A 17,723-nucleotide genomic window follows, 5' to 3' on the forward strand; every position below is an offset into this window, starting at 1 on the left:
ATAAGAGTGGTGAGAGTGGGCAACCTTGTCTTGTTCCTGATCATAGTGGAAATGGTTTCTCTTTTTCACCATTGAGGATGATGTTGACTGTGGTTTTGTCATATATGGTCTTTATTATGTTGAGGAAAGTTTCCCCTATGCCTACTTTCTTCAGGGTTTTTATCATAAATGGGTGTTGAATTTTGTTGAAAGCTTTCTCTGCATCTATCGAGATGATCATATGGTTTTTCTCTTTCAATTTCTTAATATGGTGTATCACATTGATTGATTTGCGTATATTGAAGAATCCTTGCATTCCTGGGATAAACCCCACTTGATCATGGTGTATGATCCTTTTAATGGGCTGTTGGATTCTGTTTGCTAGTATTTTGTTGAGGATTTTTGCATCTATGTTCATCAGTGATATTGGCCTCTAGTTTTCTTTCTTTGTGACATCGTTGTCTGGTTTTGGTATCAGGGTGATGGTGGCCTCATAGAATGCGTTTGGGAGTGTTCCTAACTCTGCTATATTTTGGAAGAATTTGAGAAGGATAGGTGTTAGCTCTTCTCTAAATGTTTGATAGAATTTGCCTGTGAAGCCATCTGGTCCTGAGCTTTTGTTTGTTGGAAGTTTTTTTTTTTCTTTAGTTTCTACTTTATAACAAAGTGAATCAGGTATACATATACATCTGTTCCCATATCCCTTCCCTCTTGCATCTCCCTCCCTCCCACCCTCCCCATCCCACCCTCCAGGCGGTCACAAAGCACCGGGCTGATCTCCCTGTGCTATGTGGCTGCTTCCCACTAGCTATCTACCTTACATTTGGTAGTGTATATATGTCCATGCCTCTCTCTCGCTTTGTCAAAGCTTACCCTTCCCCCTCCCCATATCCTCAAGTCCATACTCAAGTAGGTCTGTGTCTTTATTCCTGTTTTACCCCTAGGTTCTTCATGACATGTTTATTTTTCTTAAATTCCATATATATGTGTTAGAATACGGTATTTGTCTTTCTCTTTCTGACTTACTTCACTCTGTATGACAGACTCTAGGTCTATCCACCTCATTACAAATAGCTCAATTTTGTTTCTTTTTATGGCTGAGTAATATTCCATTATATATATGTGCCACATCTTCTTTATCCATTCATCGGATGATGGACACTTAGGTTGTTTCCATCTCTGGGCTATTGTAAATAGAGCTGAAGTGAACATTGTGGTACCTGACTCCTTTTGAATTATGGTTTTCTCAGGTTATATGCCCAGTAGTGGGATTGCTGGGTTGTATGGTAGTTCTATTTTTAGTTTTCTAAGGAACCTCCGTACTGTTCTCCATAGCGGCTGTACCAATTCACATTCCCACCAGCAGTGCAAGAGGGTACCCTTTTCTCCACACCCTCTCCAGCATTACTGTTTATAGATTTTTTGATGATGGCCATTCTGACTGGCGTGAGGTGATACCTCACTGTAGTTTTGATTTGCATTTCTCTAGTGATTAGTGATGTTGAGCATCCTTTCATGTGTTTGTTGGCAACCTGTATATCTTCTTTGGAGAAATGTCTATTTAGGTCTTCTGCCCATTTTGAGATTGGGTTGTATGTTTTTTGGATATTGAGCTGCATGAGCTGCTTGTAAATTTTGGAGATTGATCCTTTGTCAGTTGCTACATTTGCAAATATTTTCTCCCATTCTGATGATTGTCCTTTGATCTTGTTTATGGTTTTGTTTGCTGTGCAAAAGCCTTTAAGTTTCATTAGGTCCCATTTGTTTATTTTAGTTTTTATTTCCATTTCTCTAGGAGGTGGGTCAAAAAGGATCTTGCTGTGATTTATGTCATAGAGTGTCCTGCCTATGTTTTCCTCTAAGAGTTTGATAGTGTCTGGCCTTACATTTAGGTCTTTAATTTTATTTTTGTGTATGGTGTTAGAGAGTGTTCTAATTTCATTCTTTTACATGTAGCTTTCCTGTTTTCCCAGAACCACTTATTGAAGAGACTGTCTTTTCTCCATTGTATATTCTTGCCTCCCTTATCAAAGATAAGGTGATAATATGTGCGTGGGTTTATTGTTCCATTGATCTATGTTTCTATTTTTGTGCCCGTACCATACTGTCTTGATTACTGTAGCTTTGTAGCATTGTCTGGAGTCACGGAGCCTGATTCCTCCAGTTCCATTTTTCTTTCTCAAGATGGCTTTGGTTATTCAGGGTCTTTTGTGTTTTCATACAAATTGTGAAATTTTTTGTTCTAGTTCTGTGAAAAATGCCATTGGTAGTTTGATAGGGATTGCATTGAATCTGTAGATTGCTTTAGGCAGTAGAGTTATTTTCACAATGTTGATTCTTCCCATCCAGGAACATGGTATATCTCTCCATCTATTTTTATCATCTTTAATTTCTTTCATCAGTGTCTTATAATTTTCTGCATACAGGTCTTTTGTCTCCTTAGGTAGGTTTATTCCTAGATATTTTATTTTTTTTGTTGTTGCAGTGGTAAATGGGAGTGTTTTCTTGATTTCACTTTCAGATTTTTCATCATTAGTATACAGGAATGCCAGAGATTTCTATGCATTAATTTTGTATCCTGCTACTTTACCAAATTCTTTGATTAGCTCTAGTAGTTTTCTGGTAGCATCTTTAAGATTCTCTATGTATAGTATCATGTCATCTGCAAACAGTGACAGCTTTACTTCTTCTTTTCCAATTTGGATTCCTTTTATTTCCTTTTCTTCTCTGAGTGCTGTGGCTAAAACTTCCAAAACTATGTTGAATAAGAGTGGTGAGAGTGGGCAACCTTGTCTTGTTCCTGATCTTAGAGGATATGGTTTCAGTTTTTCACCACTGAGGACGATGTTGGCTGTGGGTTTGTCATATATGGCCTTTATTATGTTGAGGAAAGTTCCCCCTATGCCTACTTTCTTCAGGGTTTTTATCATAAATGGGTGTTGAATTTTGTCAAAAGCTTTCTCTGCATCTATCGAGATGATCATATGGTTTTTCTCCTTCAATTTGTTAATATGGTGTATCACGTTGATTGATTTGCATATATTGAAGAATCCTTGCATTCCTGGGATAAACCCCACTTGATCATGGTGTATGATCCTTTTAATGGGCTGTTGGATTCTGGTTGTGAGTATTTTGTTGAGGATTTTTGCATCTATGTTCATCAGTGATATTGGCCTGTAGTTTTCTTTCTTTGTGACATCCTTGTCTGGTTTTGATATCAAGGTGATGGTGGCCTCGTAGAATGAGTTTGGAAGTGTTCCTCCCTCTGCTACATTTTGGAAGAGTTTGAGAAGGATAGGTGTTAGCTCTTCTCTAAAAGTTTGATAGAATTCGTCTTTGAAGCCATCATCTGGTCCTGGGCTTTTGTTTGTTGGAAGATTTTTAATCACAGTTTCAATTTCAGTGCTTGTGATTGGTCTGTTCATATTTTCTATTTCTTCCTGGTTCAGTCTTGGAAGGTTGTGCTTTTCTAGGAATTTGTCCATTTCTTCCAGGTTGTCCATTTTATTGGCATATAGTTGCTTGTAGTAATCTCTCATGATCCTTTGTATTTCTGCAGTGTCACTTGTTACTTCTCCTTTTTCATTTCTAATTCTATTGACTTGAGTCTTCTCCCTTTTTTTCTTGATGAGTCTGGCTAATGGTTTAACAATTTTGTCTATCTTCTCAAAGAACCAGCTTTTAGTGTTATTGATCTTTGCTATCGTTTCCTTCATTTCTTTCTGATCTGATCTTTATGATTTCTTTCCTTCTGCTAACTTTGGGATTTTTTTGTTTTTCTTTCTCTAATTGCTTTAGGTGTAAGGTTAGGTTGTTTATTTGAGATGTTTCTTGTTTCTTAAGGTAGGATTGTATTGCTATAAACTTCCCTCTTAGAACTGCTTTTGCTGCATCGCATAGGTTTTGTGTCGTCGTGTCTCCATTGTCATTTGTTTCTAGGTATTTTTTGGTTTCCTCTTTGATTTCTTCAGTGATCTCTTGGTTATTAAGCAGTGTATTGTTTAGCCTCCATGTGTTTGTATTTTTTACAGATTTTTTTTCCTGTAATTGATATCTAGTCTCATAGCGTTGTGGTCAGAAAAGATACTTGATACAATTTCAATTTTCTTAAATTTACCAAGGCTTGATTTGTGCCCTAAGATATGATCTATCCTGGAGAATGTTCCATTAGCACTTGAGAAGAATGTGTATTTTGTTGTTTTTGGATGGGATGTCCTATAAATATCAATTAAGTCCATCTTGTTTAATGTATCATTTAAACCTTGTGTTTCCTTATTTATTTTCATTTTGGGTGATCTGTCCATTGGTGAAAGTGGGGTTTTAAAGTCCCCTACTATGATTGTGTTATTGTCCATTTCCCCTTTTATGGCTGTTAGTATTTGCCTTATGTATTGAGGTGCTCCTATGTTGGGTGCATAAATATTTACAATTGTTATATCTTCTTCTTGGATTGATCCCTTGATCATTACGTACTGTCCTTCTTTGTCTCTTGTAATAGATTTTGTTTTAAAGTCTACTTTGTCTGATATGAGAATTGCTACTCCAGCTTTCTTTTGATTTCCATTTGCATGGAATATCTTTTTCCATCCCCTTACTTTCAGTCCGTATGTGTCCCTAGGTCTGAAGTGGGTCTATTGTAGACCGCATATATACGGGTCTTGTTTTTGTATCTATTCAGCCAGTCTGTGTCTTTTGGTTGGAGCATTTAACCCATTTACATTTAAGGTAATTATCGATATGTATGTTCCTATTACCATTTTCTTAATTATTTTGGGTTTGTTATTGTAGGTCTTTTCCTTCTCTTGTGTTTCCTGCCTAAGGAAGTTCCTTTAGCATTTGTTGTAAAGCTGGTTTTGTAGTGCTGAATTCTCTTAGCTTTTGCTTGTCTGTGAAGCTTTTAATTTCTCCGTCAAATCTGAATGAGATCCCTGCTGGGTGGAGTAATCTTGTTTGTAGGTTTTTCTCCTTCATCACTTTAAATATGTCCTGCCACTCCCTTCTGGCTTGCAGAGTTCCTGCTGAAAGATCAGCTGTTAACTTTATGGGGCTTCCCTTGTGTGTTATTTGTTGTTTTTCCCTTGCTGCTTTTAATATTTTTTCTTTGTTTTTAATTTTTATAGTTTGATTAATATGTGTCTTGGCGTGTTTCTCCTTGGATTTATCCTGTATGGGACTCTGTGCTTCCTGGACTTGATTAAGTATTTCCTTTCCTATATTAGGGAAGTTTTTAACTATAAGGTCTTCAAATATTTTCTCAGTCCTTTTCTTTTTCTCTTCTTCTTCTGGGACCCCTATAATTCGAATATTGGTGCATTTAATGTTGTCCCAGAGGTCTCTGAGACTGTCCTCAATTCTTTTTATTCTTTTTTCTTTATTCTGCTCTGTAGTAGTTATTTCCACTATTTTATCTTCCAGGTCACTTATCCGTTTTTCTGCCTCAGTTATTCTGCTACTGATCCCTTCTAGAGATTTTTTTTTTTTTTTTTTTTTTTTTTGCGGTACGCGGGCTTCTCACTGTTGTGGCCTCTCCCGTTGCGGAGCACAGGCTCCAGATGCGCAGGCTCAGTGGCCATGGCTCACGGACCCAGCCGCTCTGCGGCATGTGGGAGCTTCCCGGACCGGGGCACGAACCCGTGTCCCCTGCATCGGCAGCCGGACTCTCAGCCACTGCACCACCAGGGAAGCCCCTAGAGAATTTTTAATTTCATTTGTTGTGCTGTTCATCACTGTTTGTTTGCTCTTTAGTTCTTCTAGGCCCTTTTTAAATGTTTCTTGTATTTTCTCCATTCTATTTCCAAGATTTTGGATCATCTTTACTGTCATTATTCTGAATCCTTTTTAAGGCAGACTGCCTATTTCCTCTTCATTTGTTAGGTGTGGTGGGTTTTTGCTGCTCCTTCATCTGCTGTGTGTTTCTCTGTCTTCTCATTTTGCTTAATTTACTCCGTTTGGGGTTTCCTTTTCGCAGGCTGCAGGTTCGTAGTTCCCGTTGTTTTTGGTGTTTGTCCCCAGTGGCTAAGGTTGGTTCAGTGGGTTGTGTAGGCTTCCTGCTGGAGGGGACTAGTGCCTGTGTTCTGGTGGATGAGGCTGGATCTTGTCTTTCTGGTGGGCAGGTCCACGTCTGGTGGTGTGTTTTGGGGTGTCTGTGGCCTTATTATGATTTTAGGCAGCCTCTCTGCTAATGGGCGGGGTTGTGTTCCTGTCTTGCTAGTTGTTTGGCATAGGGTGTCCAGCACTGTAGCTTGCTGGTCGTTGAGTGAAGCTGGGTGCTGGTGTTGAGATGGAGATCTCTGGGAGATTTTTGCCATCTGATAGTATGTGGAGCTGGGAGGTCTCTTGTGGACCAGTGTCCTGAACTTGGCTCTCCCACCTTAGAGGCACAGCCCTGATGCCTGGCTGGAGCACCAAGAGCCTGTCATCCACAAGGACACAAGAGTCTTCTAAATTATTCTCCTCTGGATATCAGTCGGTAAGGTAACTGCTGGTCATCACAATGAGTATTCAGAAAAATCCACGTTTTACTCCTGTGCTCTTTTTCTTGTTTTTGCTAGCAATTAATGTCCTGAACAGGATACCCATTCACAAATGCCAAGTTCACCATAAAAGCAGATAATTCCATACAGCTCTTCCCTACAAGACTGCCTCCAGTTAGCTCTCAAAGTGCACGATTGTTCAGTGAAGATACAATCCAGGTGCAGAGCAGGGGGAAGAAAAGAAAACTGGGAGGAAAAAGAAGAGGCAGATAGAATAGTAGAGACTGATAGAGGAGAGGGCAGAAAAAAAGGGAAGATATTTGTTAAAAACAAGGAAGGAAAAGGCCGTTAAGTGAGGAAGTCTGTGAGCTCTCCGACAAGAATCGGAGTCTTGCTTTTTGCAAATCTTCTGTATCCATGTAGCCTTTCAGAATCCCTTGGTCCCCAAGTAAAATTTCCAGATCCGGGATGCAGCCATAAGAAAGAATCCTATGTATATTTCACAAGTATCCCACAATAACAGCTCCAACGTGGTTTTCCTTCTACAGTCCTTTGCTTCCTTTTGAAATGGAAATCCCTACTATGGATTTTTGTATTTTGTAAATTTGCATTTTCATATATACAATTTCATTAAACCAAGGTTTTCAGTGGGGACAATTATACTTTGGGACTTCAGAAACAAGGTTGTTTTTTTTTTCTCTCTTATTTCTGTTAAAATATCTGGGTTTTTTCATCATTTAATTATTTACAATGCTCAGATCTCAAGATTCAGGAGAACTGGAAACCCATGGTATTTGGAGAAAAGCACAGTAATGAACACTGACAATGCCAAAGCCTTGAGAGTGGTTTCTGGTTGCCAAGCACGTTAAGAAGATTGTATGACCAACTGGTGTGCAGTGCATTATGGAAAAGAGCACACTGATTTCTAGCTCACTTCTTCTTGTACAACTAGGGGAAACGTTTATGAAAACTCTGAAGGGAAAGGATTTTTCTTGGCATGGTATGATTTTCCCAAGCTTGGTAGTAACCATAACCTGCCATACAGAAACCAAATGAAACAGAATTTCATATGTATACCTCTTAACAATATTTGTTCTATTCATAAGGAAGAACTGGAGTCTAGTGGATCAGCTAGATCAGTCTTCTCCAGTGGATATGTTAGGATAATCCAGTGGATTTCAGAAATTTATGAAGTCAGCCTCTCAGCCAATGACTTGAGCCAATTTCCACCCAATGATTTGTGGGTATTTCACAGCTGAAGTTGTGGACAACTCTTCGCCATCTCTGTACAGCAACACTATTAGTTCCCACTCTCTGCTTAGTCTACACCTACATACCGCAAGTGATCATCAGTTTCACTAAAAAGAAGTGTCTCCTCTTTAGGAACCTAAACCATTAGATTGTCTATTGTGAGATTACTTCATCACAGCAAACTCTCTTCTAGATCCCCAAGATATGGACACTTCTCAATATTAACAAATAGCCTGAGAAAATATTAAATTTATTAACTCAGTCCAATGATTGGGGTCTAGTCTGAGTTGTAGAATATTTCTAAAGAAGACATTTTGTCACTTTCAAGCATACAGAGTAAAAATAAACCAGTGGGGTGTTGCTTATAGGGCTTTATTTAATAGATTCTGCAGTGCTGACTTTTAGCTCTTTTTGAATTATATGGAGGCTGGTGAAAGCGTTCACAAAGTTTCTTCTCCTAATAAATCTATGCTACCTATTTGCACCTTTACTTCTTAGAGAACATTTTACCATCTTTTTTTTCAAGATGGTACAAGTTCAGACTATGAACAAAATATCCCGTTTCATATTAGTAGGGTACAAATTAATGAGTGTCATTAATTCTCCACTCAGCATGATGTACACGTTCTGTGGAGAATGCCCAGATAATCAAAATACAGTCCCTACTCTAGTGGAGATACAAGCATGTCTGATAACAAAAGGTGAACATTTTTGCTTTGTTCTTTGTCTCTCTTACCAAGATCTCTGTAAAACTGGGATCAACTAGATAAACTTTTTCTCCATACCCTCTTTTTCTTTAGTTGTTCAAGTTGGTTTTCCATGTCTCGGCAAACAAGATGGAGTGGCAGCATTTGAAGTGAATGTGATTGTAATGAATTCTGAAGGCAACACCATCCTGCAGACACCTCAAAATGCCATCTTCTTTAAAACATGTCAACAAGGTAATCAGTGATGATGATTCCAGAGAAGGCTCATAAGGCTTCCAGGTGTGATTTGGGCCAAAAATTGTAGCTAGCTAGATAGATAATTATTTTGTATCATTAAAACCACACCAGTGGGAGGAGGGGTAAACGCAGGGTCCGCTTATAGTACTAAGACAGACTTTCTCTGCTTTGACTGCACTCACAATTTTAGGAACTCCAGCACCCTTCAAAATGCCCTGTCTTCCACCTCTCTTCTTTCCCTCCTCCAACACAACCTTTGGGAGTCCCCACCCTCATAGCAAGGGTGCCAGTCATCACCAGCAACTACTACGACCCATACGCCCTGCCAAAAGCTTGGTGCTTTTGACTTCCAAAGATCATGCCAGTGATCTCTACCAGGCCTTTGCACCTCCATCACAGCCCAGATACCCAGTTAAGCATGAAGGCTTTCCCATGCTGTCTCCTTTCCCATCCTGATACAAGCTCTTCCAACACAGAATTTAAGCACTGGAGGCTTTCGGTGCCCTAAAGATGTACCAAAAGGTCATTCCCCCCTATGAAAATGAATATTGAGGGCAATATCCATCATTCTGTTTCAGTGTGAATTTAAGGAGGTGCAGTAGATTGATGGGTGGGAGGAAGGCAGAACATAAAGCTTGCTTTGCCTTCTTCCACGAGCTCCCTACTGTTGGAAGTAGGATTGAGAGGCAGTATCTCACTTTCATGAAGACTTAGTGAAGTACAGGCAGTGTAGAGAGAATGAAGTGAAAGTACTGGTATTCAATAAATTATGATAATTGGTGTGCTGGGGAAAAAGTGACCGTTAGCCTCTTCATGCCCCTGTAATTCACGCAACATGATTTGAAAGCTGCCTATATAAACCTTGTTTCTCTTTGGTGAAGCTGAGTGCCCAGGAGGGTGCCGAAATGGAGGCTTTTGTAACGAAAGACGGGTCTGCCAGTGTCCTGATGGATTCTACGGACCTCACTGTGAGAAAGGTAAGAACAGAGACAGCCAGCTTCCCTGCTTGCTTCCTAATGAGATGGGTGTTACACAGGAGCCCCACATGTATTTTTAACACATCACCTGAAATTATTTTTCTGGTCACATTATAAGGATTTGTGCAGTCTTAAAAAGCCACAGAAAAGCTATTGGAAAGTATTCTGCTAGGAGTGGTTTTCTGTTAAATCCAATATGTGGTGACAGGAGCAGAAAATTGGCACAATGTCTACATTCTTTGTGGCCACTTTCACTCTCCTCCACCCCCCTCCGCAATTCACTATTATATATACTATGCTTTAGCATAATCTTATGAAAGTTTTGAGTTTTTTTCCCTCCACTAAAATTGGTTTTAAAAAGCTAGTATTATGAGTGATTTGAAAGTATCTACTCCAATTAAAAGTAGCTTGTTTCACAATTAAGTCTACACCTGAGTTATGAAGGTGCTCTAGGCAAAAAAAAAAAAAAAGGATGAAAATCATTTGTGTAGTAAATATATATATTTCGGTGAAATTACTACTAAGAAAGCTATATGAAAAAAGAGATGAACATGAAAATGTTTATTAACCACAAAGGTGTCTAAACCACAAGCTCACATATACTGAGCTTATTTGACCAGAGTAAGCAAAATATTTTTCATCTTCAAAAAATAGATTTTTTTCTTGTTTGCATTGATTTTTTTCTTTATTTTATTTTCTTAATTGAAATATAGTTGGTTTACAGTGTTGTTAGTTTCAGGTATACAACAAAGTGATTCAGTTATATATATATATATATTTTTTCAGATTCTTTTCCCATATAGGTTATTACAAAATATTGAGTATAGTTCTCTGTGCTATACAGTAGGTCCTTGGTTATCTAGTAGTGTGTGTATCTGTTAATCCCAACCTCCTAATTTATCCCTCCCCCACCTTCCCTTTCTCCTTTGGTAACCATAAGTTTGCTTTCTATGCCTATGGGTCTGTTTCTGTTTTGTATATAAGTTCATTTGTATCTTTTCTTTTTAGATTCCAAATATAAGTGGTATCATATGATATTTGTCTGTCTAGCTCACTTCATTTAGTATGATTATCCCTAGGTCCATCCATGTTGCTGCAAACGTCATTATTTTATTCTTTTTATAGCTGAGTAATATTCCATTGTGTGTGTGTGTATGTGTGTGTGTGTGTATATATATATATATATATATATATCATATCTTCTTTATCCATTCATCTGTCGATGTACATTTAAGTTAGTTCCATGTCTTGGCTATTGTAAATAGTGCTGCAATGAACACTGGGTGCAATTTACATTCCCACCAACAGTGTAGGAGGGTTCCTTTTTCTCCACACCCTCTCCAGCATTTATTATTTGTAGAATTTTTGATGATGGCCATTCTGACCAGTGTGAGGTGGTACCTCATTGTAGTTCTGATTTGCATTTCTCTAACAATTAGTGATGTTGAGCAGCTTTTCATGTGCCTCTTGGCCATCTGTATGTCTTCTTTGGAGAAATGTCTATTTAGGTCTTCTGCCCATTTTTTGATTGGGTTGTTTGTTTTTTTTTCATATTGAGCTGCATGAGCTGCTTGTATATTTTGGAGATTAATCCTTTGTCAGTTGCTTTGTTTGCAAATATTTTCTCCCATTCTGAGGGTTGTCTTTTCTTCTTGTTTATGGGTTCCTTTGCTGTGCAAAAGCTTTTAAGTTTAATTAGGTCCCATTTGTTTATTTTTTAATTTCCATTACTCTAGGGGATGGATCCAAAAAAGATATTGCTGCAGTTTATCTCAAAGAGTGTTCTGCCTATGTCTTCCTCTACGAGTATTATAGTATCTGGTCTTACATTTAGGTCTTTAATCCATTTTGAGCTTTTTTGGTGTATGGTGTTAGAGAATGTTCTAATTTCATTCTTTTACATGTAGCTGTCCAGTTTTTCCAGCACCACTTATTGAAGAGACAGTCTTTTCTCCATTGTATAGTATTTCCTCCCTTGTCATAGATGAATTGACCATAGGAACATGGATTTATTTCTGGGCTTTCCATCCTGTTCCATTGATCTATGTGTCTGTTTTTGTGCCAGTACCATACTGTTTTGATTACTGTAGGTTTGTAGTATAGTCTGAAGCCAGGGAACCTGATTCCTCCAGCTCCATTTTTCTTTCTCAAGATTGCTTTGGCTATTCAGGGTCTTTTGTGTTTCCATACATATTTTAAAATTTTTGCTCTAGGTCTGTGAAAAATGCCGTTTGTGATTTGATAGGGATGACATTGAATTTGTAGATTGCCTTGGGTAGTATGGTCATTTTAACAATATTGATTCTTCCAACCCAAGAACACAGTACATCTTTCCATCTGTTTGGGTCATCTTCAGTTTCTTTCATCAGCATCTTATAGTTTTCAGAGTACAGGTCTTCTGCCTCCTTAGGTAGGTTTATTCCTAGGTATTTCATTCCTTTTGATTTGATGGTAAGTAGGATTGTTTCCTTAATTTCCTTAATTTCTCTTTCTGATCTTTCGTTGTTAGTGTATAGAAATGCAACGGATTTCTGTGTGTTAATTTTGTATCCTGTAAATTTACTGAATTCATTGATGAGCTGAGTAGTTTTCTGGTAGCGTCTTGAAGATTTTCTATATATAGCATCATGTCATCTGCAAACAGTGACAGTTTTACTACTTCTTTTCCAATTTGGATCCCTTTTATTTCTTTTTCTTCTCTGATTGCTGTGGTTTGGACTTCCAAAACTATGTTGAATAAAAGTGGCAAGAATAGACATCCTTGTCTTGTTCCTGATCTTAGAGGAAATGCTTTCAGCTTTGCACTGTTGAGTATGATGTTAGTTGTGCATTTGTCATATATGGCTTGTATTATGTTGAGGTATGTTCCTTCTGTGCCCACTTTCTGGAGAGTTTTTATCATAAATCAATGTTGAATTTTATCAAAAGCTTTTTCTGCATGTACTGAGATGATCATATGATTGTTATTCTTCAATTTGTTAACGTGGTGTATCACACAGATTGATTTGCGGATATTGAAAAATCCTTGCATGACTGCGATAAATCCCACTTGATCACTGGGTATGATCCTTTTAATGTATCGTTGGATTCAGTTTGCTAGTATTTTGTTGAGGATTTTAGCATCTATGTTCATCAGTGATATTGGCCTCTAATTTTTTTTGTGTGTGTGGTATCTTTGGTTTTGGTATCAGGGTGATGGTGGGCTCATAGAATGAGTTTGGGAGTGATCCTTCCTCTGTAATTTTTTGGAATAGCTTCAGAAGGATAGGTGTTAACTCTTCTCTAAATGTTTGTTAAAATTCACCTGTGAAGCCATCTGGTCCTGGACTTTTGTTTGTAGTTTTTGCATCACAGATTCAATTTCAGTACTGTTAATTGGTCTGTTCATATTTTCTGTTTCTTCTTGGTTCAATCTTGGGAGATTGTACCTTTCTAAGAATTTGTCCATGTCTTCTAGGTTGTCCATTTTATTGGCATATAGTTGCTTAATCTCTTATGGTCCTTTGTATTTGTGGTGTCAGTTGTAACTTCTCCTTTTTCATTTCTAATTTTATTGATTTAGGCCCTCTCCCTTTTTTTCTTGATGAGTCTGGCTAAAGACTTATCAATTATATTCATCTTTTCAAAGAACCAGCTTTTAGTTTTATTGATTTTTTTAATTGTTTTCTTTGTCTCTATTTCATTATTTCTGCTCTGATCTTTATGATTTCTTTCCTTCTACTAACTTTGGGTTTTATTTGTTCTTCTTTCTCTAGTTGCTTTAGGTGTAATGTTAGGTTGTTTATTTGAGATTTTTCTTGTTTCCTGAGGTAAGCTTGTATCATTATAAACTTCACTCTTAGAGCTGCTTTTGCTGCATCCCATAGCATTTGGATCATTGTGTTTCCATTTTCATTTGTCTCTAGGTATTTTTTGATTTCCTCTTTGATTTTTTCAGTGATCTACTGGTTATTTAATAGCATGTGTTTTTTGCAGTTTTCTTCTTTTAGTTGATTTCTAATCTCCTGCATTGTGGTTAGAAAAGATGGTAGATATGATTTCAATTTTCTTATATTTACTGAGGCTTGATTTGTGACCCAATATGTGATCTATCATGGAGAATGTTCATGTGTACTTGAAAAGAATGTGTATTCTGAGGCTTTCAGATGGAAAGCCTTAGAAATATTTATAAAAAGCCTTTATAAATATCATTTAAGTCCATCTGGTCTAATGTGTCATTTGAGACCTGTGTTTCCTTATTGATGATGTAAGTGGGGTGTTAAAATCCCCCACTATTACTGTGTTACTATCAATTTCTCCATTTATGTCTGTTAACATTTGCCTTATTATTGAGGTGCTCCTATGTTGGGTGCATATATATTTACAATTGTTATTATCTTCTTCTTGGATTGATCCCTTGCTCATTATGTAGTATCCTTCTTTATCTCTTGGAACAGTCTTTATTTTAAAGTCTATTTTGTCTAATATGAGTATTGCTACTCCAGCTTTCTTTTGATTTCCATTTGCATGCAATACCTTTTTCCATCTCCTCACTTTAAGTCTGTATGTGTTTCTAGATCTGAAGTGGGTCTTTTATAGACAGCATATATACAGGTATTGTTTTTGTATCCATTTAGCCAGTCTGTGTCTTTTGGTTGGAGCATTTAATCTATTTACACTTAAGGTAATTATCAATATGTATGTTCCTATTGCCATTTTGTTAACTGTTTTGGATTTGTTTTTGTAGGTCTTTTTTCTTCCTTTCCTCTTTTGTTCTCTTCTCTTGTGATTTGATGACTATCTTCAGTGTTGTGCTTGGATTCCTTTTTCTTTTTTGTGTGTATATGTATTATAGATTTTTGGTTTGCAGTTACCATGAGGTTTTGATATATCAGTCTATACATATACACAATTGTTTTAAGTTACTGATCTCTTAATTTCAAATGCATTTCTAATATCCTGCATTTGTACTCTCCTGTTCTCATGATTGCTGGTTTTGATATTGTATTTGTGTGCAGATGATTTCATACCTTTACTGTATGTTTGCCTTTACTGGTGACCTTTCCCATTTCATAACATTCTTTTTTTTTTTTTTTTTTTTGGCTTACGTGGGCCTGTCACTGTTGTGGCCTCTCCTGTTGTGGAGCACAGGCTCTGGACGTGCAGGCTCAGCGGCCATGGCTCATGGGCCCAGCCGCTCCGCGGCATGTGGGATCTACCCAGACTGGGGCACAAACCCGTGTCCCCTGCATCGGCAGGCGGACTCTCAACCACTGCGCCACCAGGGAAGCCCCATAATGTTCTTATTTCTAGTTGTGGCCTTTTCTTTTCCACCTAGAGAAGTTCCTTTAGCATTTGTTGTAAAGCTAATTTGGTGGTGCTGAATTCTTTTAGGTTTTGCTTGTCTGTAAAGCTTTTAAATTTTCCATCAAATCTGAATGAGAGCCTTGCTAGGTAGAGTATTCTTGGTTGTAGGTTTTTCCCTTTCATCACTTTAAATATACCATGCTACTTTCTTCTGGCCTGCAGAATTTCTGCTGAAAAATCAGTTGATAACCTTATGGGGATTCCCTTCTTTGTTATTTGTCGCTTTTCCCTTGTTGCTTTTAATATTTTATCTTTATCTTTAATTTTTGTCAATTTGATTAGTAGATGTCTTGGTGTGCTCCTCCTTGGTTTAATCCTGTATGGATCTCTCTGCACTTTCTGGAGTTGGGTGACTGCTTCCTTTCCCATGTTAGGGAATTTTTCAGCTATTATCTCTTCAAATATTTTCTCAGGCCTTTTCTCTCTCTTTTCTCCTTCTGGGACCCATATAATGCAAATCCTGGTGCATTTGATATTGTCCCAGAGGTCTCTTAAATGGTCCTCATTTCTTTTCATTCTTTTTTTCTTTATTCTGTTCCACGGCAGTGATTTCCACCACTTTGTCTTCCAGCTTACTTGTACGTTCTTCTGCCTCATTCATTCTGCTGTTGATTCTTTCTAGTGTATTTTTTCATTTCAGTTATTGTATTCTTCAACTGTGTGGTTGTTTTTTATATTTTTGAACTCTTTGTTAAGAACTCTTGTAACTTCTCGCTCTGTGTATCCATTGTTTTCTGAGTTCTTGGATCATCTTTATGATCATTACTCTGAACTCTTTCCTGGGTAGATTGCCTATCTCCACTTAGTTGGTCTTCTGGGGTTTTATCTTGTTCTTTTGTCTGGAATATATTCTTCTGCCATCTCATTTTGTCTAAACTTCTATTTGAATTTTTATGTATATGGTAAGTTAGTTATGTTTCTTGACCTTGGAGAAATGGCCCTCTGTAGAGGATGTCCTGTGTGTTCCAGAAGTACACTTCCCTCTCATTGCCCAGGGGCCAGGGACCAGCTGGTAGATTCTGACCTGTGTTTGTGGACTCAGTTCTGCAGCCTGCTGGATCATAGTGTTCTTGCTTCTGGTGTCTGCCCCCTTGGTGGGTGAGGCTGGTCTAGAGGTTTGTGTAGGCTTCCTGTTGGGAGGGGCCAGTGCCTGCTCACTGGCGAGTGCAGCTGGGTCTTGGCCCTCTGTTGGGGAGGGCCATGTTAAGGGGTATGTCTAGAGGCGGCTGTGGGCTCAGGAAGTCTTTAGGCAGCCTGTCTGCTGATGGGTGGGGCTGTGTTCCTACCCTGTTTGTTGTTTGGCCTGAGGTGTCCCAGCACTGGAGCCTACAGGCTGTTGGGTGGGGCCAGGTCTTGGTGGCAAAGTGTCGGCCTCCAGGAGAGCTCATACCAATGAATACTCCCCGATACCTCTGCCATCAGTGTCCTTGTCCTCAGAGTGAGCCACAGCTGCCCCCCGCCCCTGGAGACCCTTCAAAACTAGATGAGTCTGGCCCAGGCTCCTATGAAGTCATTACTTTTGCCCTGGGTCCCAGTTACACAAGACCTGGTGTGCACCCTCCAAGAGTGAAGTGTCTGTTTCCCCCAGTCCTGTGGAGCTCCTGCATTCAAGCCCCGCTGGCCTTCAAAACCACCTGCTCTGGGGGTTCCTCTTCCCAATGTCAGACCTCCAGGCTGGGGAGCCTGATGTGGGACTCAGAACTCTCACTCCTGTGGGAGAACTTCTGCAATATAACTGTTCTTCAGTTTATGGGTCACGCACCTGAGGGCTATGGGATTTGATTATATCACAAGTGTGCTCTTCCTACTGTCTCGTTGTGGTTTCTTCTTTATGTCTCTGGATGTAGAATATCTTTTTTGGTAGGTTCCAGTCTTTTTATAGATGATTATTTAGCACTTAGTTGTGATTTTGGTGTGCTCATGAGAGGAGGTGAGGTCAAGGTCCTACTCCACCATCTTGTCCTGACCTTCATCTGCACTGATTTCGAAATTGGAAGATTGAGGAAATAAGGCAAGAAAAAATATTTACAGTCTTAAGAAGACCACATCTTAGTTAAAATAATGATTCTGGGCAAATTTTAATTCTCTTCTATGAAGCTGGTTGAAAACTAGCCTTATTTACTGCATAAAAATAATTTTTAATATAGCAAACTTGTATCTCTAAAGAGTGACTACTTTAGTGTCAACTGCAAAGCTTGAAAATACAGACCTGTTGTATTATTGACATTTCCAAAACGGTCCTGCTCGCAAAACCCTATTTGGTCTTAATCAGAATTCTCTCTTCCCATTAGCCCTTTGCACACCACGATGCATGAACGGCGGGCTTTGTGTTACTCCCGGTTTCTGCATCTGTCCACCTGGATTCTATGGAGTCAACTGTGATAAAGGTAACTTTCTAAGAACAAGGTTGTTTTTACTTTTTAAATGTTTGATTAAAAGACGTATATTTACTATATCATCACTCTTCATAACAGCTCTGTAAATAGGATGTATCACTTCACTGGCTGCTATAACTTTTTTGTTGTTGTTTTTTTAAATATAAATTTATTTATTGCTGCGTTGTGTCTTTGTTGCTGTGCACAGGCTTTCTCTAGTTGTGGCGAGCGGGGGCTCTCTTCGTTGCTGTGTGCAGGCTTCTCTTGTTGCGGAGCATGGGCTCTAGGCGCACGTGGGCTTCAGTAGTTGTGCCGCGTGGGCTCAGTTGGCTGCTATAACTTTAACCCCAAATTTTAGTGTAGCTTAACACAGTACAA

At 38.6% G+C, this 17,723-nt stretch overlaps 1 protein-coding gene across 1 annotated transcript in view; it reads left to right on the forward strand.

Moving 5' to 3' along the window:
- WIF1 (WNT inhibitory factor 1) overlaps nt 1-17,723 on the forward strand; it is an 89,137-nt gene that overhangs the window by 56,502 nt on the left and 14,912 nt on the right. Inside the window, exons 4-6 of the mRNA XM_060112524.1 lie at nt 8,504-8,644; nt 9,529-9,624; nt 17,262-17,357. Of these exons, the coding sequence (XP_059968507.1) occupies nt 8,504-8,644; nt 9,529-9,624; nt 17,262-17,357 (333 nt within the window). The remainder of the gene's footprint in view (nt 1-8,503; nt 8,645-9,528; nt 9,625-17,261; nt 17,358-17,723) is intronic.

This window comes from Mesoplodon densirostris, chromosome 11 (genome assembly GCF_025265405.1).
Source record: "Mesoplodon densirostris isolate mMesDen1 chromosome 11, mMesDen1 primary haplotype, whole genome shotgun sequence".
In the NCBI taxonomy this organism is placed as follows: Eukaryota; Metazoa; Chordata; class Mammalia; order Artiodactyla; family Ziphiidae; genus Mesoplodon; species Mesoplodon densirostris.